Below are 26,285 nucleotides of genomic sequence, written 5' to 3'. Positions count from 1 at the left end.
CCCCCTTCTCCCGGGCCTCGGGCTTCGGGCCTCAGCCACTGCCGTCGCCGCCGCGGGCCGCTCGCTCACCAGCTCTCCCCCGGCCGCAGGGGCCGTTCCCGGCCGCTCTCCCCGTCCTCCACCAGCCGCCGCTGGCTCTCCAAACTCGGCACCGACCCCGCCCCCGGGCCCGGCTCCGCCCCCGGCGCGGCCGCGGCCGCCATCGCAACCCGAGCGCCGTCAGCCTCGGCCTCAGCGGCGGGAGACCGGAAGCGGCCTCGGCGCCGCTTCCGGCTTCCGGCCACCGCGTGCCCGCCCCGGCGGCCGGAAGCGGCGCGGCCTCGGCCCGCCCTCCGCGGGGCGGGCGCCCTGGCGGGGCGGGCGCGAGGGCGGCGCGCGCGCGGCGCCGAGGCCGGGCCCGGGGCCGCGCTGGGCCCGCAGTAACGGCTGCCGGCGGGAGGGGCAGAAGCCGCGCGCTCGCGGGGGCCGGGGCTCAACGGGGCCGAGCGGGGCGCGGCGGCGGCGGCGGCGGTCGGGACCGGGACCCGCTTGGGGGCGGGGCCCGGAGGGGGCCGGGCCGGCGGCCTCTTGGCTCCGGGGCGCTCCGCGGGGGGCTTCCCCATGCACGGCTGAGCGTGCGGGCCCGAGGAGGGGCCGGCCGGCTGAGGCTCGCTCTTTCGCTCCTAAGGTGCCGCCGCCGCCGCCGCCGCCGCCGCCGCGCCGCGCCCCGCCTCACCGTCCTCAGCAGCCCCGGGCCCCGCACGAGGCTGTGCACCGCGTCGCAGCCCGCCAGGCGCCCAGCCTCCTAGTGAGTGCCCGCCCGCTAGGCGCCCCACCCCCGACGTCAGAATCCCGCCGAGGGACGGCCGAGGCCGACGCCGCTCGGCGTTGGTCGTCGCTGCGCCCCGAGGGCTCGGGCTGCGGCCGCCGCGCGGCTGGGGCGGTGTGGCCTCGGCCGCTCGGCGCGCGCTCGGACCCGCTCTTCGCTCCCCTCCCCCTCCGCACTCAGCTGGCGCCTAATCAGTGCCGGCCGAGCAGCCCTCGATGTGCCCGCCTCGTGGTATGCGGAGACGGGCCGCGGCGGCGGGCCCCGGGGTAGGCGGGCCCAGCGCTAGCCGTCGCCGTGCGGGCGGGCGGACAGACAAACAGACGGAGGCAGGCACGCACGCACGCACGCTCGCTCGCTCGCCTTCACTTGAGCCTTTAATAGTTCATACAGCGACCAGGGTGTACAGGGGAGCCGAGCCCCCCTCCCCCCGCCCCCCGCGCGGGAGCCAACGCCCCGCCCCGCACAGGCCGGGCCGGCGCGGGCCGAGGCGATGGAGGGGAGGGAAGAAGCCGTCCAGGGGCTTCGGGCCCCAGCTCCGCGTTCCGGGAGGCCCTCCCTCTCCACTACCCCCTCCCCCTCCCCAGCTCCCGGCTCTTCTCGGCACCGAGGGGAGGGGGGGGGGGCGGGGGGCAGGGGGGGGGGTGGGGGCGGGGCCAGGGCCCCGCCCCCCTGTTGGGCGGGGGGGTGGGGGGGGGGAATTAATTGCACATAATACTGGGGGCCTACGTAGGGGGCGGGGTAGACCCAGTCGTTCTGGATATTACAGATAGTTACATTTAAAAAATAAAATCCTCATTCAAAACAATAATTCTTTTTTAAAAAGGGACAAGTGGGTCAAGGAGACACAGGAGGAGGCTGGGGCCATCATCTTGGAGTGGGGCACGATCACCTCTGCCAGGGAGGTCCCAGAGGCTGGGCCTACCATCCTTCCCTCCCGGTATCCCTCCCTCTCCTTAGGGCTGCAGAGGAGTGGGGGAGATGAGTAGAGAAAGGAGGGTCATGGGGGCTGCCGCCTCAGGGCCACAGGCCGCCCCAGCCATGCTGTCCGGTGACTGGAGAAAAACAGACAAGCAGACAGTGGAGGGAGGGAAGAGCTTTGTTGGCACCCTTCCACAAAAGTCAGTTGTAGGAGAATGGGGGGGGGGGCCAGCTGAGCCAGGAGCAGGCAGGTTAGTGGAGGGCCATGGCGACCGGGCGGGGGGGGGGGGCGGGGGGGGGGGGGGGGGGGGGTGGGATAGGTAGAGAGTAGGACTGGCTCCACGGCAGCCCTCCTCCCAGTGGCCTCGATGGGCCTCAGGAGGCCTCAACCTCCAGCCAGTCACCAGCACCTTCTCAAAGCCAGCTGCCCCAAGGACCTAGAATTCGGTGTCCACCACACGAAAGGCTGGCCTGCCTGTGGGGGGAAGCAGAGAGCTATTGGGAAGAGCCAGCGGGCCCACAGCTGGAGGGGCTGAGGGGGTGGGGGCCACACCCACCCGAGTCTGGGAGGGAGGCTGAGCGAAGGCTAGTCTCCTTCTGTAACTGGATCTCCTTTAGTGCAAATATGGAAGTAGCTGCAGGAAGAGCAGAGAGGCCAAGAGGCATCATTGGTAGGCCAAGCTGGGGCCGGAGGCACCCCTTCCCAGCTCACCCTGGCCCACTCACTGTCAGGGAGTTTATGGATTCTTGACCCCAAACTCTGGAAGAAGGGGTGTCTCATGGCATCATCTGCAGAGATCCGATTCCGTCCTTCAAACTGACAATGAAGAAGGCCTGTGAGCAAGTGGGCTGAAGCCCTGTTTCCCGTTCTCCCCCCACAAGCACCCTTAACTTCCCCTGGCTTATCCCTCAAGACCAAACCAGTCTTCCCTTTTCTTCCACCCCCACCCTCAGCTCTGAAGACTGCCACAGCCCTTGCTTGTAGGCCCTTCCTCACCTGCAGTAGTCTGGCCAAGAGGTCTGCCCCATCGGTGTCCAGCCTGCAGTAGGCACAAAGAGAAGCCTTGGTCCCAGGTTCCCCCCTTTTCTCCTCTTGCCCCCCCGGCCCCTGCCCCCCCCAGGCTCTCACCGGGGTGCATGGCTCAGCAATGCCTCTGCCCGGTACTTGGGGTAGTCGTAGTTCTTGAACTCCTCGTTGGATGAAATTCCTGGCCAAGTCTCTTCAGTGGGGGTCCCTGGAGGGGTGGCCAGCAAAGAGGAAATGGTCAGTTGAGGCTCCTGCCACTGGGGTTGCTTCCCCGCCCAACCCAACGTAGCCCTCACCCAGAATCCGGAAGATGAAATGCAGCTGTTCCTCCACAGTGGAGCCTGGGAAGAGGGGCCTGCCTGTGGCCATCTCGTAGCAAATGCAGCCCACACCCCTAGGGCAGAGAGAGGACCTGGCTGAGGCCCCAAGGCCACAAGGGGCTGCTCCCTCCTCTCCCCTTCCTCGCCCTGGGCCTCACCACATGTCTATCTGAGTGGAGTAGTCAGTGGAGCCCAGCAGGATGTCCGGAGGCCGGTACCACAGTGTCACCACCTCATTGGAGTATGTTTTGGTTGGGATAGACTTGGCCCTGGCGAGGCCTGAAAGACATTAGAATTTGGCTTAGTTGAGCACTTTGGGGCAAGATCTGGGGAGGGAAGAGCAGGAGCAAGAATGGAAGCAGGAAAACCGTGGGAGCTGGGGGGGGGGGGTAGAGGGGGGAAGAGAGCTGAGCCAAGACCAAAGCCAGAGCCACCCATACCAAAGTCTGCTAGCTTGAGCTCCCCACGCTCATTGATCAGCAGGTTCTGTGGTTTGAGGTCACGGTGTAGCACCTTCTGCCGATGACAGTAGGCCAGGCCCCGGAGGAGCTGAAACAAGAAGAGCTGGAGGACAGAGACAAGGAGAGGCCTTGAAGGCTGAGCCCAGGCTGGAGGGCCAGGGGGCAAGGGGTCAGCCAGCTCCCTCCCACAGACCTTGACATTGTGCATGTTGATGACATTCCCACAGTCCTCTAGGTACTGCTTCAGGTCCTTGTCCTGAGGGGGAGAGAGGGCAGAATCACCCTGTGGAGCCTGAACTTTGACTGGATTCTCCCAACCCTGGGGACCTCCCCTCTTACCAGATACTCAAAGACCAGAGTCAGGGATTTGTCTGTGTGAATGATGTCATGTAGGGTGACGATATTGGCATGTTTCAGGTCCTTCAGCAGCGACACTGCAACAGAGATGTGAGGGGGAGGAAGGGCATGGGGTTTCAGGACTGCAGTGCCATTTTCCCTGCAACCCTCCCCCACCCCACTTGGCCCTCTCTAGCACCTTCTCGAATGGCGGTACAGGGGGCACCCTCCTCATGCTCAAGTCGGATCTCCTTCAAGGCCACCAGGTTGTCCGTCAACTTGCTTTTCCCCTTGTATACCGTGGCATAGGTACCCTGGGAAGCAGGAGAGGGGGCAGTCAGGCCAGCGAACCATATTCCCCAAGCCCCCCTCCCAAACCTTCCGCCTGCCCCATCTCCTCACCTCCCCCAATTTGTCCAGCTTCACATATGTCTCCAGCTTGCCAAAGCCAATTTCAGACTACAGAGAAAAGGCAAGGGGTCAGACAAAAGCAAATGCAAAGGAGCCCAGGGACTGGGGAAGGGACAGGTGATAGGGAACAGGACTGAGATGGGCCCAGGGTTCCTGGTGAGCGGCTCCTCACCAGGGAGACCCGGCGGAGGCGCCGGCTCAGGGGCTTGTCAAAGAGCGGGCTATTGAGGGTCAGCTTCTCCAGATAGCCCTCGGGCAGCCGGATGTCAGCAGGTAGGGAGAGGCGTTTGTTGATGTCCTGAGATTCAAGAGGCAGAAAAGGGGGTCAGTCTTTGCTTGGGGGGAGCGGGGGAGGTAAACAAAACAGATGGAGCTTAGAGGATAGTTCAGGCACCTAGTAGTTGGAGAGGCTGACAGGAGAATCCCCTGCTTGTGCTAGGGTCAGGGAATGGCCCAATTCCCCAAACCTCTAGGACAGAGCAAAGGACACAACCATGACTTTGTCGCAAACCATCAGCATGAGGCAGAGAATACCATCCTGCCCCATTCTCCCTCCCTATCACTGTCACTAGAGGTCTTCCTGTGAAAGCTGGGAATGGGGGAGAGGGGGGAACAGACTAACCTAACCAACCTCCAAAGGCCCTCCCTGAAGTCCCTCTGAGAGTCTGTGGGCACAAGATACTTTCAAACTAGAGGGGGCAAGCAGGAAGAGAACTTTGTCCCTTAAGGGCTGGGAAAAACGAGGGGGCTTTGGGTTCCAGGAGGCTCAGGGAAGATCTGCAGGGGCCTGCTGGGAGGTAGGTCTCTCTAGAGAATCACAAGAATACAGAGAATCTGACTGTGCTAGGCTGTGAGCTCAAAGCTCCAGAGCCAGAGGGATGACACTTCAGAACCCCATGGGGCCACCTCCAGTTAGATGTAAGAAGACAGCCTACTGGCCAGCTGGGCCTTCCCAAATTGGTTCAGGAAGTTGTCCCAAGGTAAGGAGAGGGGAGAGCAAAAAGGTTCATGGCAGGCCCAGGGCCCAGTGAGGCCTAGCTGTCCTGTGCTCTGCTTTGGAGCAAAGGTATGACTCCAAGCCGAGACAGAGGCACCTCAGGTTCACAGCCTGCCATTTCTGGCCAAGCCTACCTCGGTAGAGATCTTTCGGGCTGGATGGTTTCGCATTCGGACCCTCACAGGTGACTGCACCTCATCAGAGGATGTAGCTGAAGCCTGGTCACTCTCCCCATCTGAACCAATCTTCAGGTCTTCATGCACAATCTCTGGGGTGGAGCCACAGGAATCCCTCATTTCCCTTCCCCTTCCCCTTCCCCCTTCCCACTAACACACAATGGCTTCAGAGGCCTTCAGACAGTCAGTGCCCCAAGACCACTCCAAAAAGCTGGACCTTTGTAGAATGAAGCTGCAGGTCTGAGGCCACAGACAGGAGGGGCCAGGCCTCTTCGGCCAAGCTGGGGGGCATATAGTCACCTAGTCTGGTGCCATGGTCCAGTGGGGAGCTGAGACTGCGAGTGGCCCAGGGCCGGCGGGCTGGTGGTGGTGGAGGGTGCCGGGGTGCCCGGGGGGTTGGGCCCAGGGCGGGCAGGCTCCTGGAGGCTCGGGGGGGCAGGCGAACTGTGGGTAGCAGGCTGTGGGATGAGGGCAAGGCGCCCTTCCTCCCACCAGGGCTAGGGCCTGGGCCAGGGAGCAAAGCCAAAGGGAGGATGGGTAATGGACGGGCAGGAGAAGTAGGAGTAGCAGGAAGAAAACCAATCACCCAAATCCAAAGGGACACCCCAGCGAGCCCCCAAAACTCACCGTGGTCACTGCAGTTGCTGTCTTCAATGCTGATCTGCTCAGAGCCGCTGCTCTTCTCCGTAGGTCGGCTTCCCCGAAGTGTCATGGAAAGCTGCCGCTTGATCTTCTTCATTCGATCCATGGTGACCTGGGGGTAATGAGGCAGACTGAGTTCCTGGTCCCCAGGGGTTTCTAGGGGCTGGGTCTCAGAGGGTGGCAGGCCCACCTGGGTGGTGAGAGTCGGCTGGCTAGCTGAGGGCACGGGGCCTTCTCCTTGTGTGCCACCCCGCCCAGTGGACTCACTGTAGGAGCACAGAGCCCCACAAGTCAGGTCATCGGCTGGAGGGGCAGGCTGGGCAGGGGGCTCAGCTTCTCCCGCATGCCCCACAAGGCGGCCCTGGACGCGGCCATAGAATGGTATGTTCTGTTGGCACCAGCCCCACATCCCCCCCAACTGCCAGGGGACGGAATGTTCCCACTGCCCCAGGGAATCACATGACCCTGGCAATGGTTGCCACGGGGACTAAATTGGACTGTCCCATAGGCCAGCTAAGGGTGGGGGAGGGAGGAACTAGATAGAGGCCTAGCTCATGGCCCAAGGGCCTTGGGGGCCCAACTCCACCCCCCTCTTACTTGAATGAGATGGCTCCCAGAATGACCTCTCTGTTCTCCCAGCTGGTAGGAAAGGAGATTCAACAGTGACCACATAAGGGGCCCCCTGCCCCCCACCCCCCAACAAAGGCAGGTGGGGTGGGGCAGGGTGGGACTATTCTCCTTCCCGTTATTCCACAGGGTCTCCCTAGTCTAGTTCAACAGTGGTTCTCCAAGTTTGGGTTTGTCTCCCCAAGGAATAGCAGAGAGGGGCCCGGGGGCATAGGGTTTAAGGTTTAGCCTCAGCCTCAGCCTCCCCCTATCCCAGGGAAGGAAGAGGGGGTATTCCTCTATCTCCAGCCTAGCCCTGGTTGCAGGGAGAGGCCCTGGCTGAGTCAGCAGCTATAAATATCTTAGCTAAGGCTGGCAGGGGGGCCAGGGCCTGAGCCTTGGCAGGGAAGGAAGAGAACCATTTAGGCTAAGACCACTGAGAAGCTCTGGAGGCTGGGGCCTGGGCCTTAGCAAGGAAGGGGGGAGGTCTTAAGAAAGGGAAGGGTGCTCAGGAAGACCTCAGGATTATTATGTATAATGTATTAACTGCCCAGCCTTAGCCCCAGATGGGAAGTGCAGCCAAGCGGGATGTCTGAGGTACCAGCTGCTAGCAGAGTACAGGGAAGGGAGGGCAGGAGGCTGGGCTAGGAGCTTGCCCATTCCTGGGAAACTCAGGCCAACTAACGCCTGGAGTAAAAGGACAGACATCCCCAGAAGAATGCCACTGACTCTTGAGAGCCTTCCCCTCTTCGTAAAGTAGCCTTTCCAGATCCGAGTTCATTTGAGCCTCATTTTAGAGATTAGGGACCTGGGATTTCCAGAGCTTTTGTAATTCCACGGTTATAAAGCTTGGGTTACAAATGGGACTGAAGTCAGAATTTCCTTCACCACTGAGGTTTTAGGAGTTAACCTTATTTTCTTCTTTATCCCCCCAACCACTTCACAACCTGGAGAAGCATTTCTCCTGTCCCTTGGCCCAGGAGCCAGGTTCCCACAGGGTTCAAGCCATCAACGTACTCTGGTTCCCACCCCCCCAGGAGTCATGAGAAATGGGGAGGAACCAGCCTAGGAACCCAACTCTGAAGCTAGGGAGACAGTCAATGGCCTTCAACAAGAAAGGCTGGGAGGGAGGGGCTTCTGTGACTAGGACAGAAGAATTTGGGGAGCTCCATCCAAAGGTCCTGCCAAGCAGAAATATACAAGAATGGAACCCAGGTCATACTTTGGGTTAGGGACTGGGACCTAAAAACCATCTGCTTCTTCTGGGGGAGGGGAGTCCCTGGAATTTCCTGATTCTGCTAGAGGAACTTTGTACACCCTAACCTCTTCATGGGCCCTGGGGGTTGCCTTAAGCAGCTAGGTGGTGAGGGTACCCTGCCTCCATTGGCCTCAGTTTTTTCCACCATAAAATGGGAATAACACCTACTTCCTAAGGTGGTAGTGGGGATCAAAAGAGAATCCATATGAAAGCTTTTGACAAAGCTATAGAAAGGCTAGTAATGCTGCTGCTAGTTTCTGTGGGAGAAGAGTTTTAAGGGAACTGGGGGGGGTTATAGGGAAGTACCTTGGAATTCCTTAAGAATTTCATTCCTGGAGGAAGGAGGAGAAACCTCCCTATTCCTGCTAGGGCAAAGGTGTACAGAACTCTAAGGACATATTTCTGAGAATGGGAGTGGGGGGGAGAACAGGCAGAGAACTCTCAAGAACCTTGGGCATCTTGGGGGAGAGAAAAGCAGTCTTTCAAAAAATGGGGATAATAGAATTAGGCTTGGCAGAGGCCTTCAGCATCACCTAGTTCAATCCATCATTTCTCAGAGGAAGCCAACTGACTTGTCCAAGGTCACACAGGTAGAAAACAGCAGAGGCAGCATTTAAGGCAATGTCATCACACTGGAACAAGCCCTCCATGCACCACATTACCTCTGGTTCTTGGGGTGCCTGAGGAACCAATTGCTGGAGGACTAGAGAACACTGATCCCTCCCATTCCCACAGGATCTTGGGGTGGTAGACCGGGAAGGAGGACTGGGGGGTGGGGGTGGTGGTGGTGGTGGTTACAGAAGGCAGGGCTTGGGTGGGATGAGTAGAGGGCTGAGTCCCAGGGCAGCCACACCCCCCCCTTTTCCCCCAGGCCCCAGTGCATTGTAGGAAACTCCCAGCCCTGCATCCTCAGGCCCAGGCCCCCTCTCCTCGGGGGGGAAAAAGGAGGGGATTGGTGGCGGGGGAGGGGCAGGAGCTTACCGGCGGCAGCGGGGGTGGGGACGCACGAGGGGGCGCAGGGGTGCGGGAGGCCTCAATGCTGCGGACCCGGCGCGGCGGTGGCTGCGGCGGCGACCCCCTGGGCTCCGTGGGCGGCGGCTCCGGGCAGGCCCCGGCGGCGGCGGCCCCGGCGGCGGCGGCGGCGGCGCGGGAGGTCCCAGTAGTCGTCGGCCATGGCGGCTGGGCTCGACCCGCCCGCGTCGTCCCGCTCAGCCGCCCATGGGCCTGGCCGCCGCCGCGGAGCCCCAGGAGCGAGATCCCGATCGCGCCGCGCCGCGCCCTGCGCCCTCACCCTGGGCCGCTCGCTGGCCCTGGCGCGGTCCCGGTCCCGGCTCCGAGCCTGGCTCCCCGCAGCCGCCCAAGCCGCGGCGGCTCCGGCACCTGCGCACAAGGCCCCGCCTCGGGGCCAGGGGGAGGAGGAGGAGCCTGGAACGTTCCACAGGCTGGGCCTCCAGGAAGGGGGGGAGCGTGGAGACGGGAGGGGGTGGCTCCGCGCCGAGACCCCGGGGCGCTGAGACGAGGGCCCCCAGGAGGAAGAGGGAGAGCCCTCCGAGCGGACTTGGTACGGTCCCAGGTGTCGATGGGGGCGGCTCGGGCCGGCCCACAACCAGCGGCGGGTGGGGAATGAGACTTGAAAGAGGTAGAGACGGGCTTTACTGGGAGGTGCTGTCAGCGGACCGGGGACCACCCGGGCCGCGCAGGAGAAGCTAGGAAAGACAGGCGACAGCAGTGGCCCTGCTCCAGGCGTTCCGCTGACCCGAAGCGGAAACACGGCGCTCGATCTGACAGCTTCTCCCCGCTACCCCAGATTGGTACGGCCTTCCTCTGGGCTCTCCTTTTCCCCTGACTCTGGCCTGGGGGCGGGGCCCGTTCACTCCCAGGAGCTGATTGGTTAGGATCTCCGGTTTCCCCTTCCCCCCTTCCCCCCCAGGTGTGCTGTTCCCGGTTTGTCTCGGCCCTTCTCCCCACCCCACCCCCTTTAGTCCGAGGCCCCGCCCCCGAAGTCCGGCTGGGCCCTAACGCAATGATTGAACCTGGCTCACGGAAATCCTGATCTCTTGCCTAGCTGGACCTTCTGCTCGTTAGCTGCAGCCGCCTCTCCCTGGGCTCCTGCTCTGGCCAGGTCGTGGGGGAGGGGGGGAGGGTCCACGGCCAGGTTTCACTTTCATTCTTTTGGATTCCTGCTTTATCACTGTGCAGACTGCAGTCCTAAAGCCCTTCAAAGCTGCTTTTCTCTCTGCTCACTGTCGATTCGTAAGGGTCTTCCCAGTTCGCTCTGAAACTCTCCTTTTCAGCATCTCTTATGGCATGCCAACCTAACAGTACTTCCACACGCCGTATTTAGCCGCTCACCAATTGGACGCCCCTTAGTTTCCAGATTTGGAAAGGAAAGTACAAGTAAAAGATGCTATAAATAGTTGTGTACATATGGGTTCTTTTCCTCTTTAATCTTTTGAGGGGCGTTAGGTCCAATAATGGTATGGCTGTATCAAAGGAAAATATTAATATCAATAATGTACTCTGCAATTTAGGCTTGAGTCTGCCAGAAACAATTTGGCTTAATATATATCCAATGCATTTCTAGCTTGGAGAGAGATGTGTCCAAAATGGTATAGTTCTCTATGCCTCCTGACATTACTGTTCCCAAGATTATAGGAATCTTGAGCAAAGTAAAGATCATTATATGGTAAAATAGAATTGGGGGGTTAACATTCCCGAATAGTAACCAATCAGTTCCTTCCTGTGATCAATATCTTAACCTTGAATTTTCAAAGAAAAGACTGTCTTCAGGTCTTGGCGCGAATCAGTTCCCTTGGGGGAAGACAATGAATGATTCCATCTAAACAAAAATTCAGTTTGGTTATCACCCTCATTCCATTTCAAAGGAAGGCTTTGTTCTTTCCGTTTTCCTAAAGGAAAAAGTCTGGAAAGGGTTTGGAGCTGAAGAAATATTATTTCTTGATATTTCTGGAGAAACTAAAAAAGGAGATTTTAAAATGTTTTCACAACAGGTTAGTGACTTTTGGGACATAGTTCCCAATTGCTTTCTAGAATGGTTAGATCAATTCCCAGCTATACCAATAGTTCATTAGTGTACTGTTTTCCCACAGTCCCTCCAACATTTGTCATTTTCGTCATTTGTGACCTTTGCCAGTCAGACAGAAGTGAAAACCTCAATATTGCTTTGTTTTTTTTTTAACAATTTACTTAAAAATATAATTTCATATTTTCATTATTCACAATGTCAGCCAAACCAGTATCTCTTCCAGTTTGCTACTTTTAAAAAGAAAAAAAAAAATTAGAGCACCAACCTTGGAGTCAGAAGGACCTGAGTTCAATTCTAGCCTCAGACACTTGACACACTTACTAGCGTTGTGATCAGATATAACAAAGTCTATGCAGCCACCTGAGAAATCATTTTGGCTACTTTGTTATTACACAGGTAGCTGGTTCTATCAGCTAAAACTTAGTGACGTGTTGTTTTGTGCATATTGGGTTTGTTCTATTATATCAAAAGAAATTGTGCTCCCTTGAGTAAGCTGTGTTCACTGATCAGAATAAATTCCAGCATCTGACACAATTTCCAATAATCACAGACAAACTAATATATGTGAGTAAGGTAATAAAAAAATACAGACAATATCTGGTCTTGTTTGTGTATGCTGTTCAGTAATACAGCAGGAGGTTTGAGGAATTCTTTTAAGTTTAAAAAACACCAAATTGCCTACTACTGAAAAGGCGGGAAAAGGCATTCTATATGAAATACTCAAGATCCCAAAGCAAAAAAGTGTCTACACCAGGAAATGTCTGTATGGCTTCAGTTACATGTAATGGATATGCAATCTTTACCACAAAGTTCCCAGGAAGGCCAGTTGTTTCTTTAATACTTGTAAACAGTTTGCACTTGCCCCAAAGTTTTACCAGCTCCACAAAAATTACTTTAGTACCTAATGATTGTTCACTAAATTTGAAATTTTATACATGGGGTTAATATATTGCCATTTTAAAATGAAATTGCTTTAGTAAAGTAAAGGCAGCCTAGTGTGGTCACTTGGGGACATTTTGTTTTGGCCAGTTACACATTCGAATGCACGTATGTACCTCCTAACACATCAATGTGTCTGAAATTGTAAAACTTTTTCTACCTGACTCCATCTATCACCCAATTAGGGTTATGTAGTTTTCCCACAAAAAGTTTTCCAGTTATTTTTTCATCTCTTCAAAATTTTTTAAAAATTTTTTGCTTTTTGGAGGGCAATTGGGGTTAAGTGCCCAAAGTCATACAGCTAGTGGTTTTTTCATGTCAAGTGTCTGAAGGTCATATTTGATCTCAGGTCCTTCTGACTCCAGGGCTGGTGCTCTATTCACTGAGCCACCTAGCCACCCCTCATCTTTTTTTTTTTAACTTGAAAAAAAATCTTGCTTTTAAATTTAATGCTTCATGGAGCTGTTGAATTTGAGTTCCAAAGATTGCACAGCCTTTCTATTATTCTTGTGAATGAATATATTCATGATTTTGGTGTTGTTCAGTTGTAGCTGACTCTCTGTGACCCCATTGGGAGTTTTCTTGGCAAAAATACTAGAGTGGTCTGCCATTTCCTTCTCCAGCTCATTTTTTTCTTTCTTTTAAAGAAATATTTATTGCCCTCTCTGTCTCCTCTGCTCTGCCAGCAGCTCTTCAGCTTTGCCCCTCACCTCCTGAGAATGTACACCTGTGCCAAGTTCATCTCTACCCTTGCCCTTGTGAGGAGCAGCTCTCAGCTACTGAGTAGACTGCTGTCTGCAGTGGTGCAAAACGGCCAGAGGTTTGGACAGATGAGAACCTCAGCATTTTGGCAGCATCGAGTCCCTTGACCTCTCTTGTCCCCAGATGTGGATTCCAAACTGGTGCCGTCTCAAGGGACATTGACATAGCAGCCAAGTTTATTGGAGCTAGGGCTGCCACTGTAGGGATGGCCGGCTCTGGAGCTGGGATTGGGACTGTGTTTGGAAATCTCATCATAGGTTATGCCAGGAACCCCCTCCCTGAAGCAACAGCTTTTTTCCTACGCCATCTTGGGCTTTGCCCTATCTGAGGCCATGGGGCTCTTTTGCTGATGGTGGCCTTCCTCATCCTCTTCGCCATGTGATGGAGCCATTTCTATTCCCCCTACATTTCTGAATGTTCCTCCTCATCCTCCTGGTTCTTCCATGTCTCTTCCAGCCTGTGTATATCTCCACCTCCATCTTACCAGGTAGCCCTGGGGAAAGCCATGGGCTCAGGGTTTGACAGAGGGAAGACAAATAAATACTGTATTAATAAGCTGAAAAAATATTTATTTATTTTTAGTTTTCAACATTCATTTCCACAAGATTTTGAGTTACAAATTTTTTCTCCCCATATTTCCCCTACCCCCATCCCAATATATCAAGCCTACTGAATACCCCTTCTCCCAGTCTGCTCTCTTACATCCTCCCCTATCTCCCCCTAACTTTCTAGCAGGGCAAGATGGATTTCTATACCCCAGTGCCTGTATATCTTATTTCCCAGTTGCATGTAAAAAACAAATTTCTTTTAAACATTTGTTTTTAAAACTTTGATTTCCAGATTCTTTCCCTTCTTCCCTCCTCACCTGCCCCCACTGGGAACATAAGCAATTCAATATAGTTGTACATGTGTAATTACTCAAATCATTTCCATAGTAGTTATATTGTCAAAAACTAACTATATTTCCTTCCATTCTATCCCACCCCCCACTTATTCTATTTTCTATTTTGCTTCTAACTAACCTCTTCCCCAATCTGTCCTCCCTTCTATCATCCCCACTCTTATCCCCTACCCTGCTATTTTCCTGTAGGATAAGATACCCAATTGAGTGTGTATGTTTTCCCCTCCTTAAGCCAAATTCAATGAGAATAAGGTTGTCCCATTCCATTTCACCTTCCTGTTTGTCCCCTCCATTGTAACAGTTTTCTCTTGCTTCTTTTATATGAGATAATTTACCCTAACCTATCTCTCCCTTTCTCCTTCTCCCAATAAATTCCTCTCTCACCTCTTAATTTTAATTTTTAGATATCAACCCTTCCTATTCAACTCATCCTGTGCCCTCTGTCTATGTATACATGAACATACATATGCCCACACTCACATATATGTATTTATATACACATATACCCTCCTATACATATATATATATATATATATATATATATATATATATTCCCTTCAACTATCCTCATACTGAGAAAAGTCTTATGAGTTACAATGATCATTTTCCCATGTAGGAATGTAAATAATTCAACTTTAATAAGTTCCTTACGATTTCTTTTTCCTGTTTACCTTCTCATGCTTCTCTTGCTTCTTGTCTTTGAAGGTCAAATTTTCTGTTCAGCTCTGGTTTTTCCATCAAGAATGCTTGAAAATTCTCTATTTCATTGAATGACCATTATTTTCCCCTGAAGCATTATACTCAGTTTTGCTGGGTAGGTGATTCTCCGTTTTAATCCTAGCTCCACTGACCTCTAGAATATCATATTCCAAGCCCTTCCATCCCTTGAGTAGAAGCTGCTAGATCTTGTGTTATCCTGATTGTGTTTCCACAATACTCAAATTGTTTCCTCCTGACAGCTTTTAATATTTTCTCTCTGACCTGGGAACTGTGGACTTTGGCTATGATATTCCTCGGAGTTTTCTTTTTGGTATCTTTTTCAAGAGGTGTTTGGTGAATTCTTTCAATTTTTATTTTGCCCTCTGGTTCTAGAATATCAGGGCAATTTTGCTTGATAATTTTTTTTTTTTGCTTTTTGGAGGGCAGTTGGGATTAAGTGACTTGCCCAAGGTCCCAAGGCTAGTAAGTGTTAAGTGTCTGAAGCCGGATTTGAATTCAGGTCCTCCTGACTCCAAGGTGGTGCTCTATTCATGGTGACCACCTAGCAGCCTCTTGATAATTTCTTGAAAGATGGTGTCTAGGCTCTTTTTTGATCATGACTTTCAGGTAGTCCAATAATTTTAAAATTATGTCTCCTTGTTCTACTTCCAGGTCAGTGGTTTTTCCAATGAGATATTTCACGTTGCCTTCTATGTTTTCATTTGTTTGGATCTGTTTTATAGTATCTTGATTTCCCATAAAGTCATTAGCTTCCATTTGCTCTAATATAATTTTGAAGGAATTATTCTCTTCAGTGAGTTTTTGAAATTCCTTTTCCATCTGGTGAATTCAATTTTTTAAGGCATTCTTTTCCTCATTGGCTTTTTGGGCCTCTTTTGCCATTTGAATTAGTCTGTTTTTTAAGGTGTTATTTTCTTCTTTATTTTGGGGGGTCTCCTTTAGCAGGCTGTTGACTCACTTTTCATGATTTTCTTGCATCATTCTCATTTCTCTTCCCCATTTTTCCTCCACTTCTCTTACTTGATTTTCAAAATCCTTCTTGAGCTCCTCCATGGCCTGTAACCAGTTCATAGTTTTCTTGGAGGCCTTTGAAACAGGAATTCTGACGTTGCTGTCTTCCTCCCTCTCCTTTGGATGAGGATGCCTTGATCCTTTTTGTCCCTAAAAAAGGATTCTATGGTCTGTTTGTGTTTCTTCTGCTTGCTCATATTGTCAGCCATTTACTTCACTTTTGAGCTCTTTGCCACAATAGAACTCTGCTTCCAGAATGGAGAGAACTTTGTCCCAAATTGCTGTGGTTTTCGCAAACGTTGTCAGAGGTCTGAGGAGGGCACCCTCTCTGAAGCCCCCATAAGCTCTGGCCCACTGGCCAGGACCACCATCCAAGACCGCGATCCAGATCCAAGCAGGTCAAAGCAGGAGTGATTGCCCTCTGAATGGTCTCTTGGTCCCCCTATGATCTGTAGGCAGCCATGTGGCAGCAGCTGCAGCCTCTGTGACTCCACCACTTCTCACTCCGGTAGCAGAGGCTGGACTGTGGTCTTCTATCACCCAGTTCCAACAGAGTTCCCCACTGACCTTTTACTTTGTCTTTGGTGTTTATAGGTTGAGACTTCTGGAAACCACCACAGCTGCTGGTGGTTCACTCTCCTGAAGCCTTCTCCAGCCGGTCTGTGCCACTGGTTGGGGCTGCCCTGGGGCCAGAACCATGCGGCTCACATGGGACTGCACTCTGCTTCCAGGCTGGTGCAATGGACCCTTCCTTCCGGCCTGCCAGCTGCCTTCAGCTGGAGATTTATTTCCCTCTGTCTCTTTGTGGGTTCTGTAGCTCTGAAGTTTGTTTAGAGTCATTTTTTACATGTATTGGAAGTGGTTGTGGGGGGAGGTCACACCATGTTTGTGCTTCTACTCTGCCATCTTAGCTCTGCCTGCCCCACTCCCCCAGCTCATTTTTACAGAGGAGGAAGTGAGGCAGGCAGAGTTGTGACTTGCCCAGGGTCATCCAACTAGTTAAATGTCCGAGGTCAGATTTGAACTCAGGAAGATAGTTTTCCTGACTCTGGGTCAGGCACTCTACCCACTGCAGTGCCACCTAGCTGCCCTATTTATGATTTAGACACCTTATAAAACCTGCACTGAAGCTCATTTTTTTGATGCCTGAGGTGCCTAAATCTATAGGAATTGTTATCAAAGGTACATTAAGGGAATTTCTGTAATTTATTGAGTAGTGCATATGACTATACTTAGCTAAAATCGAGGTAGTTTTAGTTTATAGTGAAAGAAACAAACCTAACTACATGACTGCAAGACAGTATGTGCAAGTCCAAGGGTACTTGAAATCAAGGACAGTCACAGAACACTATACCATAATGGAATCCAATTTGACTTTCAGTTTCTTACCAGATGCCATACAACCCTTCCCAAAGTGACTACAACTGTCTTCTGAATTAGTTCTTGTTAAGGCATTTTGGATTATGCTGATCCAGGCAATGCAGGTTGGGGAAAGGTATAGTAATTCTGTTCCTGAAAGTTTGTGTCACCACTAAAGATGACTCTCTTGTTATCTGCCCTTGACTGGAGATTTGCTCTTTCCAATAAAAGCTTATATCTCTGGGCAGAGGGGAGCCCATGGTAGTACAGAGGGCTTTGCCATTTGGTGAAAGCAGAGTGTGTCTTTTGGAGGTTGCAGTTAAAAACATCAAATCTTTTGGGCAGCCCTTCACTAGGTTTTCAACTCACAGTACTGGCACATAAATTTTCTGTATTGGATATGGAGTTTGAAATGTTCTTGGTCCTTGAGTCTCCAGAAGTCAATTAGACATTTGTCTCTTGATGTCCCAGTAGGCATGTCGCATATTATCATGTGCAATGCTTGGCCTTTGCTAGCCAATGTGATTGAGATCATCTTCCTGAGACTGATCCTTGGGTTTAGATCTTTGCATTTTGGTTCTTAGACCACTGCATTCCTTTCCCCTCAGTTCCAGCTCCTATTCCAAGCCATGGATTTTCAGGTCACTCCAAGTTAGATGAAAGTTGAGCATGGTAGGCCTTGTTTACTTGTTGTCATCCCACTGAATTTGTTTCTTCATCCAATCAGATTTCAAGAAGCTTTTCTTCCAGAAATCATATTCTGTTCCTTAATAGGGATTCTCCTTCTCTAAGTCCTTAAATTTCTTTTTGATATCCTCATATGCAGTGACAAGGGCAAAGCATGAAACCATAGACTCATCTCCTGCATAGATTGACATAGAAGTAATGATTATTTTTCCTTTGAGTCTTTTCATGGTTCAGAACACAGATGTCATCCTCTACTAGTACATCCATGATGGTGCCTTGTTGGCACTTTTGCTGAACAAACAGTGAACACCCTGGGTCAGTGGGGTCACAGTGGGCTTCAGGCTTTGTTTGGGCCCCAATGCCTGCTTGGGCCAGACATTTGCATTTTTCTAATAGTGATTTGACGAGTAAAGTTATAAAAGAGTCGGTTTCATGATTATACTTCTTTCCATTCCAAAACAGAAACCTGCTTGGACATTTGCTTAGGCCAGTGGTTCCCACATAAGTGGTTTGTGATGATGGGCTAAGGTGTTCCACTAAAAATTCTTTAATGGTGCCATAAGCAGTAAATAATTCTGTTGCAAATATATTTTTCCTCTGTGACCACAAGTATGGGCATGTTTGAAGCATTATAGGTTTGTTTCTGGACTGATTTGAAACTATCACAATCATGCACCCAATGGCCCAGTGATTTTTGTGTTCATGAAGCCATCACATCAAACTGACTTGTGACTAAGTGGAACATACTATTGCAGTTTCTCAACCTGTCATCAAGTTGTTTCTAAACTGCCACAAGGTTCAAGTACAAACCAATTCCCAGTAGATAATCCGACAAACGTTTACACTTTCATTTATGTTCATGGCACCAGAGTAGCTCCCTTGTTCCCCTCTATTGCCCTGTAAGCTTACCTCCACCATCATATAATTATGTGAGTGAGATGTTATGAACATTGTTTTTTCTTTTTGGAGGTGGGAAGGCAGGGCAATTGGGGTTAAATGACTTGTACAAGGTCACATGGCTAGTGTTAGGTATCTGAGGCTGGATTTTAACTCAGGTCCTCCTAACTCCAGGGCAGGTGCTCTATTCATTGTGCCACCTAGCCATCCTGTTATGAACATTCTTGTAGAACACGTCAGGTTGTTTGAAAGCTATGATCTCTGGACAAGCACATTTCAAGCCATCTTGGAACCATCCTGGACCATCACAAGTATTCTGCAGAAACAAACCTTACCTTGCCCCTCATGGTAGTAGTAAGGCTGTTTTTCAATTTCAACTTATACTTCACTCATGTGACTATTTTTCTGTCTGATGGATTTTCATGTGAACTGGATGGTGATATGGGGCAGTCTTTTAATAGAGTTTTCTGTGCAAAACTCCAATCTGAGTAGATTCTTCCCTTACAAAGGATGTATTATGTAGAAACATTGTTTAAAAACAAAGCAATATATGCAACTGCATTTAAGTACATTTATCATTTAATATAGTACTAATGAGTAGTAAGTAGAAAAGTAAATATTTTCTATTGTAACTAGCTATTTATTTTGCAGTTTAAGTTTTTATATTTCTTCCAATTATGTGTAAAAGCATTTTTAAATTTTTTTTTTTAAATTTGACTTCCAAATTCTTTCCTTCCCTCAATGCCCCTTCTTGAGAAGGCACACAATTTTTTTTTAAAGCAATTGGGGTTAAGTAACTTGCTCAAGTTTACATGGTCAGTTATTTCTGGGTGTGGTGCTAAGTATCTGAACCCGGATTTGATCCCCAGGTCATCCTGACACTGGAGCCGGTGCTCTTACTTGCTGAGCCACCTGGCCACCCCAGAAGGCACACAATTTGATGGAGATTATACATGTGCAATCATGTAAAATATTTCCATATTAGTTATGTTACAAAAGAAAATACAAACAAGCCAAAAAAAATAAGGAAAGTTTTAAAAAATCTACTTTGATCTGCATCCAGACTCTCAGGTTTTTTTTTTTTTTTATCAGTTTCTTCTCTGGAGAGAAATATGCCATCATAAGTCCTTCAGAATTGTCTGGGATCTTTGAATTGCTGAGAATAGCAAAGTCACTCACAGCTGAGCATCAAACAATGTTGCTATTACTGTGCACAGTGTTCTCCTGGTTCTGCTCACTCTACTTTGAATCAGTTCATGTAAGTCTTTCCAGGTTTTTCTGAAAGTATCTTGCTCATCATTTCTTATAGCACAATATTATTCTATCACAATCATATACCACAATTTCTTCAGTCATTCCCCAATTGATAGGCAACCCCTCAATTTCCAATTCTTTACCACCTAAAAAGAGCTGCTATAGATATTTTTTTTGTACAAATAGATCATCTCCCTCCCCCCTTTTTTTACGATCTCTTTGGGATATAGACCTAGTAATGGTATTGCTGTATCCAAGCATACACACAGTTTTATAGCCCTTTGGGCATACTTCCAAATTGCTCTCCAGAATGGTTGAACCAGTTCATAACTCTGCCAACAGTGTGTTAGTGTCCCAATTTTCCCACATATCATCACTTGTTCATAATCTTTGACCCAGGGGTGGGGAACCTGTGGCCTCAAGGCCACATGTGACCTTCTAGGTCTTCAAGTTCGGCCCTTTGGCTGAATCCAAAGGTCATGGAACAAATCATTTTATTTATTTATTTTATTAAGGAGATTTGTTCTGTGAAGTTTGTATTCTGTTGAAGGGCCACATTTGAGAATGTAGAGGGCCACATATGGCCTTGAGGCCACAGGTTCCCCACTCTTGCTTGACCATTTATCAATTGGAAAATGACTTGTATTCTTATAAATTTGACTCAGTTTTCTATACATTTGAAAAATGAGGCTTTTATCAGAGAAACTTATTTTTAAAATTTTCTGTTTTTCTGCTTTCCTTCTAATCTTGGTTGCATTGGATTTGTTTGTGCAAAGCCTTTTAAATTTAATATAATAAAAACTATTCATTTTACATTCTGTACTGCTTTCTATATCTTGTTTGGTCATAAATTCTTCCCTCATTTAAGATATCCCAGGCTTCCCTATTTTGCTTATGTATAGTCCTTTATATCTAAATCACATACCCATTTTGACCTCATTTTGGTATATAGTGTTGGGCTCTATTGGTAAATGTTGGTCTATACCTAGTTTCTGCCATACTGTTTTTCAGTTTCCCAGCAGTTTTTATCAGATAGTGAGTTCTCATCTGCAGTCTGCTCTGGGCTCCAGGTCCAACACCACTCTGCTGAGACCTTTCTTGCCAACCTCCTGAATTCTTCTGGGCTGGTTCTACTGCTCCAGAGTTCAATGGGAGGTATTATTTTAAATTTGTTTGAAGGGGAATTTGGGAGAGCTCACAAGTCTTTGGCTTTATTCTGCCATCTTGGCTCTGCCCCCTAGCTATCTATTTTCATTGATTGGTTAGATGGTTACACCTTTTTAAAATGAATGTAATCTCTTAGAAAAAGAGCTTTTCAAATTCTCCTACCATTTTCTGTCATATTTTTTGTGAGTAAACATTTTCATTTTATTGTGTGTTAAATCAAAATACAGAAATAAATTCAATATAGAATTAGATTTTAGACTGGGTTTGTCTAGTGTTGAGTCAAATATTGCAAATGTTTATTCAAATAAAAAACAATCAAGTTTACATATGATTATTATATCATACTAAACATCTTCTGAATTATGTTACTATGATCTCTGATGATGAAGAAAAACTGTAAAGGAAAACCAGATGCAAGCACCACGGACAGCAACTGCAACATTCTATGTGTATAACACCCCTGTTTCCCTTCCCTGTTCTTCCCTGAAGTGCTCTTGGGATTGTGTGCACATTTATACACACTCACTCACACACACACTCACACACACACACTTGTTTCTAGAGGATGTCAGTGAGTCTCTCCATAGATCTGTACTGAAGATTGATAATTTAATTTAAATGGAGATCAGATGCCTATCAGTGATGCCTTCATTTGCATAATTATAGGGATTGTGTGGGATATTCTCCATGTTCTACTTCCTTTGCCTCCCTAGTTTCTCTAAATTGGCCAGATTTTTCTTATGGTATAGTAACAGTCCATTACATTCATATACCACAATTTCTTTAGTCATTCCTGGATAGAGTGCTGGGCCTGGAGTCAGGAAGATCATCTTTCTGAATTCAAATTTGGCCTCAGACACTTACCATCTGTGTGACCCTGGGCAAGTCACTTAACTCCATTTGTCTCAGTTTCCTCATCTTAAAAACATCTGGAGAAGGAAATGGCAAATTATTCCAGTATTTTTGCCAAGAAAAGCCCAAATGGGGTCAAGAAGAATCACACATGGGGGCGGCAGGTGGTGCAGTGAGTAAAGTGCCGGCCCAGGAGTCGGGAGGACCCGAGTTCAGTTCTGGCCTCAGATACTTAACACCCACACAAAAAAAACTCGACGTGTAACCTTGGGCAAGTTACTTAACTCCAACTGCCCTCCAAAAAGGGAAAAAAAAGAAGAGTGACACATGACTGAAAACAACCAAACAACAATCAATGACTACCCATTTTATGTCTGGGCCTAGAGAAGCTTTTGTCTAAAAGGGATCTTTGTTTCTGCCACTGACCTCCATGGGGTGCATGCCTATTGGTGGGACTGCTGGCTTCAAAGGCATCAAGACTTGAGCAACTTTTCTAACTTTTTCTAATTTGGTTTCCAGGATGGTGGTACCAATTCTGAGTTCTGTTCCCCTCCCTTAGCTTCTCCAACATTGTCTATTTCACTTTTAGCGCCTTTTCTATTTAGACAGGTGTGAGGAGAAACCTTTGAGTTGCCTTAATGTGCGTCTCTCTTAATAGTAGCAAAGGTTTTATGGTTTCCATTTTGTGGATGACAACAAGGAGAATTTGCCCAAGTGTACTTTCTCCTCCTCACAGAGAGCTGTCCAACATGACAAATAAAAGTTTGTAAAGATGAGAGGTGAGGGAAATAACAAAAGAGAGGGGAAAATCACCACAACTGAGCAGCAAAGTCTGAACATATGTGCAATGGACCATACTTGTGGCTCTTCCACTTCTGTCAATGGAAAGGAGTCAGGCGTCTGTGGGAGAGCCCAAGGGTAGAAGGAGATTCAGTATTTCTGGCACAGGAGAATGCATATCTATATATTTATATCTATATAATGGGGGGGGGGATGCTGAGAGAGTCCATGGGGAGGGGGTAGTTCTGCAACACAGCATCTCTCCAGACACTCCTCAAGTCTGATACTGACATAAAGAGCCTATCTCCTAGAGTCCTGGACCGTTTTTTTGGTGGCAGTTGCCACTGCTTGGGCTTCCATTCTCCCAACTAGCCAACTCTTCACACACCCCACTATTATTACCTTCTTTCTAGCTCCATGTGCCTTCTACACCTGCAAATGGCTGAGTAAGGAAAAGGTGACCACAGCCCCTGGAGAAAGTCTGCCTATCTCTACTGGCAGTACAGCAGCTGAGCTGACCTTTTTGATATGCGGTTGACATGCTCAAAGGATCTTGGCCTTTAATGGGCGTGCATAAACTTTTATGAGGTGGAAAAAGGATTCCTTCAAATAGGGATTTTATAAAGTGAAAATGTGGCCTGAATGGGACACACCCTTTCTCAAGCTGAGGAACTGTGCTGTTTGTGTCTTAATAATTTTCTGTGGTGGAGGAAATAACCTGCTGTCTTCTGCTTAAGAGATGGAACATCTTCTTCAAGTATCACTAGATAGATGAAAACTTGATAGGGAGGAAGGCTAAAAATACTGGCAAGTTGTGTATTTGGGGGGTAGATTACAAAGGGCTTTTAATGCCAAATTTTAAAAATTTGAATCTGGAGGTGATAGGGGGTGCAAGATGAATCCAGGATGATTCCTAGGTTGCAGGCCTAGATATACTGGGGAGCCACTGGGGCTTCACCAGTAAGGAAGTGATATGGGTAAGTCTCCACTCTGGCAAAATCACTTAGGAAGCAGTGTAGAGGATGAATTAAAGAGGGCAGAGAGACCTGAGGCATGAAGGCCAATTAAGATGCCACTGCATTGTTGGTCGAGCTATGAATCAGTGCGGCCATTGTGGAAAACAATTAGGAATTCTGAAAATCAAGTGACTTAAAAGGCTTATTTATACCTTTTGACTCAGAGATTCCCCTACTAGGCTTATAGCCCAAGAAGGTCTTTAGTAATAATGATGGAGATTGGGAATACGATTAGCTACCATTTCTATAGCACTTTAAGATTTGCAAAGCACTTTCCCTGTTATTTCATTTGATTGATCCTTACAACAATACTGGGAAATAGGTGTTATTACCCCCATTTAATAGATGAAGAAAGCGAGGGAGGCAGAGGTTAAATGACTTGTCCAGGGCTATACAGCTAGAAAGTATCTGGGGCAGGATTTGAACTTCAAGTATGACATCAGTCCATTGTACACTTTGTACTTATACACCAAAAGATATACCAAAATATTTATTGCAGGACTTTTTGTGGAAACTGCCATAAGATTTTTTGATTCCCTTTTCTCCATTATTATTTTGAGTCCAGTATAGGTACTTTAATCATGAGGAAAGTCACACAGCTGGCTAAGATTTTCCCAAGACTCCCAATTATTTTGATCTAGATTAAAAAATATGGGGGTAAAAGAATTTATGCTGCCTGCCTGGTGGCCATAAATCCCAGAGTCAGAAATAACTAGACAAGTCGACACAGGAGGCTGAGGGAGAGGGAGCCTACATCAAAGGGGTGTGGAGCGGGAGGGGGAGGTAATTAGCCTGACATCTCTCCTCTCGTAAAAGTCACTTCCGGAGTCTTGGCTACCTTGCCCCTTGAAGGTGCTCAGAAACCCTCCACTAGAAGCAAGCGGTGCATTCATGAAGCACCACTGGGTGCCAAACACTGGGCTAAGTCCCGGCAAACAGGCTTCCTGCTCGCAAGGAAGCCGCAGTCCTACCGGAAGGACGAGATGCAAACAGCTATGTCAGCACAGAGTATAGTCAATGGGAGGCGATCTGAGGGGGAAGGCACGAGCAGTGGGAGGCATCGAGAAAAGCCTCGTGCAGGACGCGGAATCTGAGCTTAGACTTGAAAACAGGGAGGGAAGCCGGAATGCTCCGTGCAGCGTGCCTGGCACATAGTAGGCGCTTAACGAATGTTTGCTGTCCTACTGACTACCTATGAGCGAGAGCATTCCAAGAGAAGGGGGCCAAAGCCGCGAAAAGGCTCGCAATGAGAAGGTCAGAGGACGAGACTTCCGGGTTTCGGGCGCCAGCGGAAACAGCAGCTTCTTCAGGCCTTCTGCGAATGCTCCCAGCCTGCAGCGCCCGCCCACCCGGGAGCGCGGGGTTACGCAACCAACCACGAGACCGGGAAGGGGGGGGGCCGGGAACGCGGAGACGCGACAGGAAGTGACGCAACAACCGCCAGGAAGTGACGCATACCCTTTGCGGTTCACCCCCGGAAATCAGAAGCGGCCCTTTGCTGGCACTGCTGGCTGAGCTGGATTGATGGGCGAGCGGTCTGAGCTGGGGCTGAGGAGGAGGCGGGTGGCCAGCATGGCGGCGGGCCCACGGGGGTCTCAGGCAAAAGTCCTGCAGTATGAAACCTTCGTCAGCGACGTCCTGCAGCGAGACCTAAGGTAAGTGCGAAGGGGCGTGGGGCCTTCGAGGGGCGTGGCGGGCCGGGGCGGGGGGCGGCCGCGGGCGGGGCCTAGACACCCCGTCCGCCCAAACCCCAGGGAGGTGCTGGCGCAGCGAGAGGAGGTGTACGGACAGCTGGCCGCTTACCTGCAGCTGAAGAACGTCCTGGAGCGACTCCAGGTGAGCGGGACGGGACGGGGCGGGGCGCCCGGGATCCGCTCCCTTGGGCCGGAAGCCCTGCTTGCCCTCTAAGCACCCCCCCTCCCGCAGGAATCGGGGGATCACAGGCTGCGCACACAGGTGGATTTGGGGTGTAACTTCTACGTGAATGCGGAAGTGTGAGTTCCACCCCCTCCCCCCAATCAGTGGATCACACTAGGTCTGGGCTTCTTAAGCTTCTACTCTCATGGACCCTGGAGCAGTGTGGAGGGAAGCCTATGGGGCCCTGGTGCCTGCAGCAAAGTTGTTGAGTACATGAAATAGAATATATGGACTACAAAGGAGATCAGTTCCATGCCATTTCACATAGCCAAGGGGTTTTTTTTGTCGGTTTATTTGTTTGAAGTTTACAAATCCTTGCTCTAGAAGGACAACCCCACCTCTTCATCTCAGAGCCCAGAGACCATCCCAAATGCAGAGAAACCACAAGATTCATAGAGAGTCCCTTGAAAAATGCCTCTGTCTTCCAGGCCAGACCCTTCCCGGATATTTGTGGCTCTTGGCTATGGCTTCTTCCTGGAACTGACATTGATGGAGGCCTTGAGGTTCATTGATCGGAAGAGCCGCCTGCTTACCTCGTAGGTTTCCCAGGGTTTGGGGGGAACAGCTCGAGTCGGGGAAGGGAGAGGAAAGGGACTCTGACAAGCTCTGGCCACTTTTTCTAGGCTCAGTGACAGCCTCACACGAGATTCTGCTCGAATCAAGGCCCATATCCGACTGGTGCTAGAGGTCAGGAGGGCAGGGGTGTGGAAGGGTGGAAGGTGTGTCTGGGTGAAAGCTTGGTTTGGAACCGAACTTCTTCTGATCCTGTGTACTCTCTTTCCTCCTAGGGCCTTCGGGAACTGCAAGGGCTACAAGAGCTGCCAGACCATTCAGGACACTGATTAGGATGCTGAGAATTTCTTTGCCCTAATAAGACTGCTACTGAGGCTCGAACTCTGTTACTTGAAATCAAGAAGTCCCTTTAATAAAAGCTGGGAGTGTGGCGGGGGGGGGGGGAGAGAGAATCTTTGTTGCCATGGAGACGGGGCATCCTTCCTCCCTATCATTATCTTCTCT

At 49.9% G+C, this 26,285-nt stretch overlaps 3 protein-coding genes and 1 pseudogene across 8 annotated transcripts in view; 1 reads left to right on the top strand and 3 right to left on the bottom strand.

Moving 5' to 3' along the window:
• Window positions 1-602, bottom strand: part of USP11 (ubiquitin specific peptidase 11) — a 10,635-nt gene extending 10,033 nt beyond the window's left edge. The window contains exon 1 of the mRNA XM_069108139.1: window positions 70-602. Coding sequence (XP_068964240.1) covers window positions 70-602 — 533 coding nt within the window. The remainder of the gene's footprint in view (window positions 1-69) is intronic.
• A 1,283-nt stretch (window positions 603-1,885) lies between these two features.
• Window positions 1,886-9,064, bottom strand: CDK16 (cyclin dependent kinase 16). Of its 6 annotated transcripts, XM_069108133.1 has the most exons (16): window positions 6,287-6,620; window positions 6,082-6,208; window positions 5,413-5,546; window positions 4,454-4,579; window positions 4,273-4,329; window positions 4,070-4,184; window positions 3,874-3,968; window positions 3,728-3,790; window positions 3,514-3,637; window positions 3,232-3,352; window positions 3,050-3,147; window positions 2,856-2,961; window positions 2,724-2,766; window positions 2,453-2,543; window positions 2,284-2,361; window positions 1,886-2,201 (listed from the first exon to the last, which is right to left on the bottom strand). In XM_069108133.1, the coding sequence occupies exons 1-16, from the start codon at window positions 6,503-6,505 to the stop codon at window positions 2,164-2,166; spliced, it is 1,635 nt and encodes a 544-aa protein (XP_068964234.1). In that variant the 5' UTR covers window positions 6,506-6,620; the 3' UTR covers window positions 1,886-2,163. The 6 variants fall into 6 exon arrangements, with proteins under 6 accessions (XP_068964234.1, XP_068964235.1, XP_068964236.1 ...); XM_069108134.1 differs by lacking the exon at window positions 2,284-2,361 and having other exon boundaries at window positions 2,439-2,543; window positions 6,287-6,623; XM_069108135.1 differs by lacking the exon at window positions 2,284-2,361 and having other exon boundaries at window positions 6,287-6,621.
• A 6,875-nt stretch (window positions 9,065-15,939) lies between these two features.
• LOC138177199 (5-azacytidine-induced protein 2 pseudogene) lies at window positions 15,940-17,369 on the bottom strand (annotated as a pseudogene).
• A 7,404-nt stretch (window positions 17,370-24,773) lies between these two features.
• UXT (ubiquitously expressed prefoldin like chaperone) lies at window positions 24,774-26,212 on the top strand. The gene is made up of 6 exons (XM_069108138.1): window positions 24,774-25,006; window positions 25,106-25,187; window positions 25,278-25,345; window positions 25,697-25,804; window positions 25,892-25,955; window positions 26,057-26,212. Exons 1-6 carry the CDS (start codon window positions 24,876-24,878, stop codon window positions 26,108-26,110), a joined length of 507 nt encoding a protein of 168 aa, XP_068964239.1. The 5' UTR covers window positions 24,774-24,875; the 3' UTR covers window positions 26,111-26,212.
• Window positions 26,213-26,285: the final 73 nt, after the last annotated feature.

Source organism: Petaurus breviceps, unplaced genomic scaffold (genome assembly GCF_028583685.1).
Source record: "Petaurus breviceps papuanus isolate PSGF00001 unplaced genomic scaffold, PetGlider_PUasm1.0 90333, whole genome shotgun sequence".
Lineage (NCBI taxonomy): Eukaryota > Metazoa > Chordata > Mammalia > Diprotodontia > Petauridae > Petaurus > Petaurus breviceps.
Note: the sequence above shows the minus strand (reverse complement) of the source record. Positions and strands in the feature narration are given on the sequence as shown.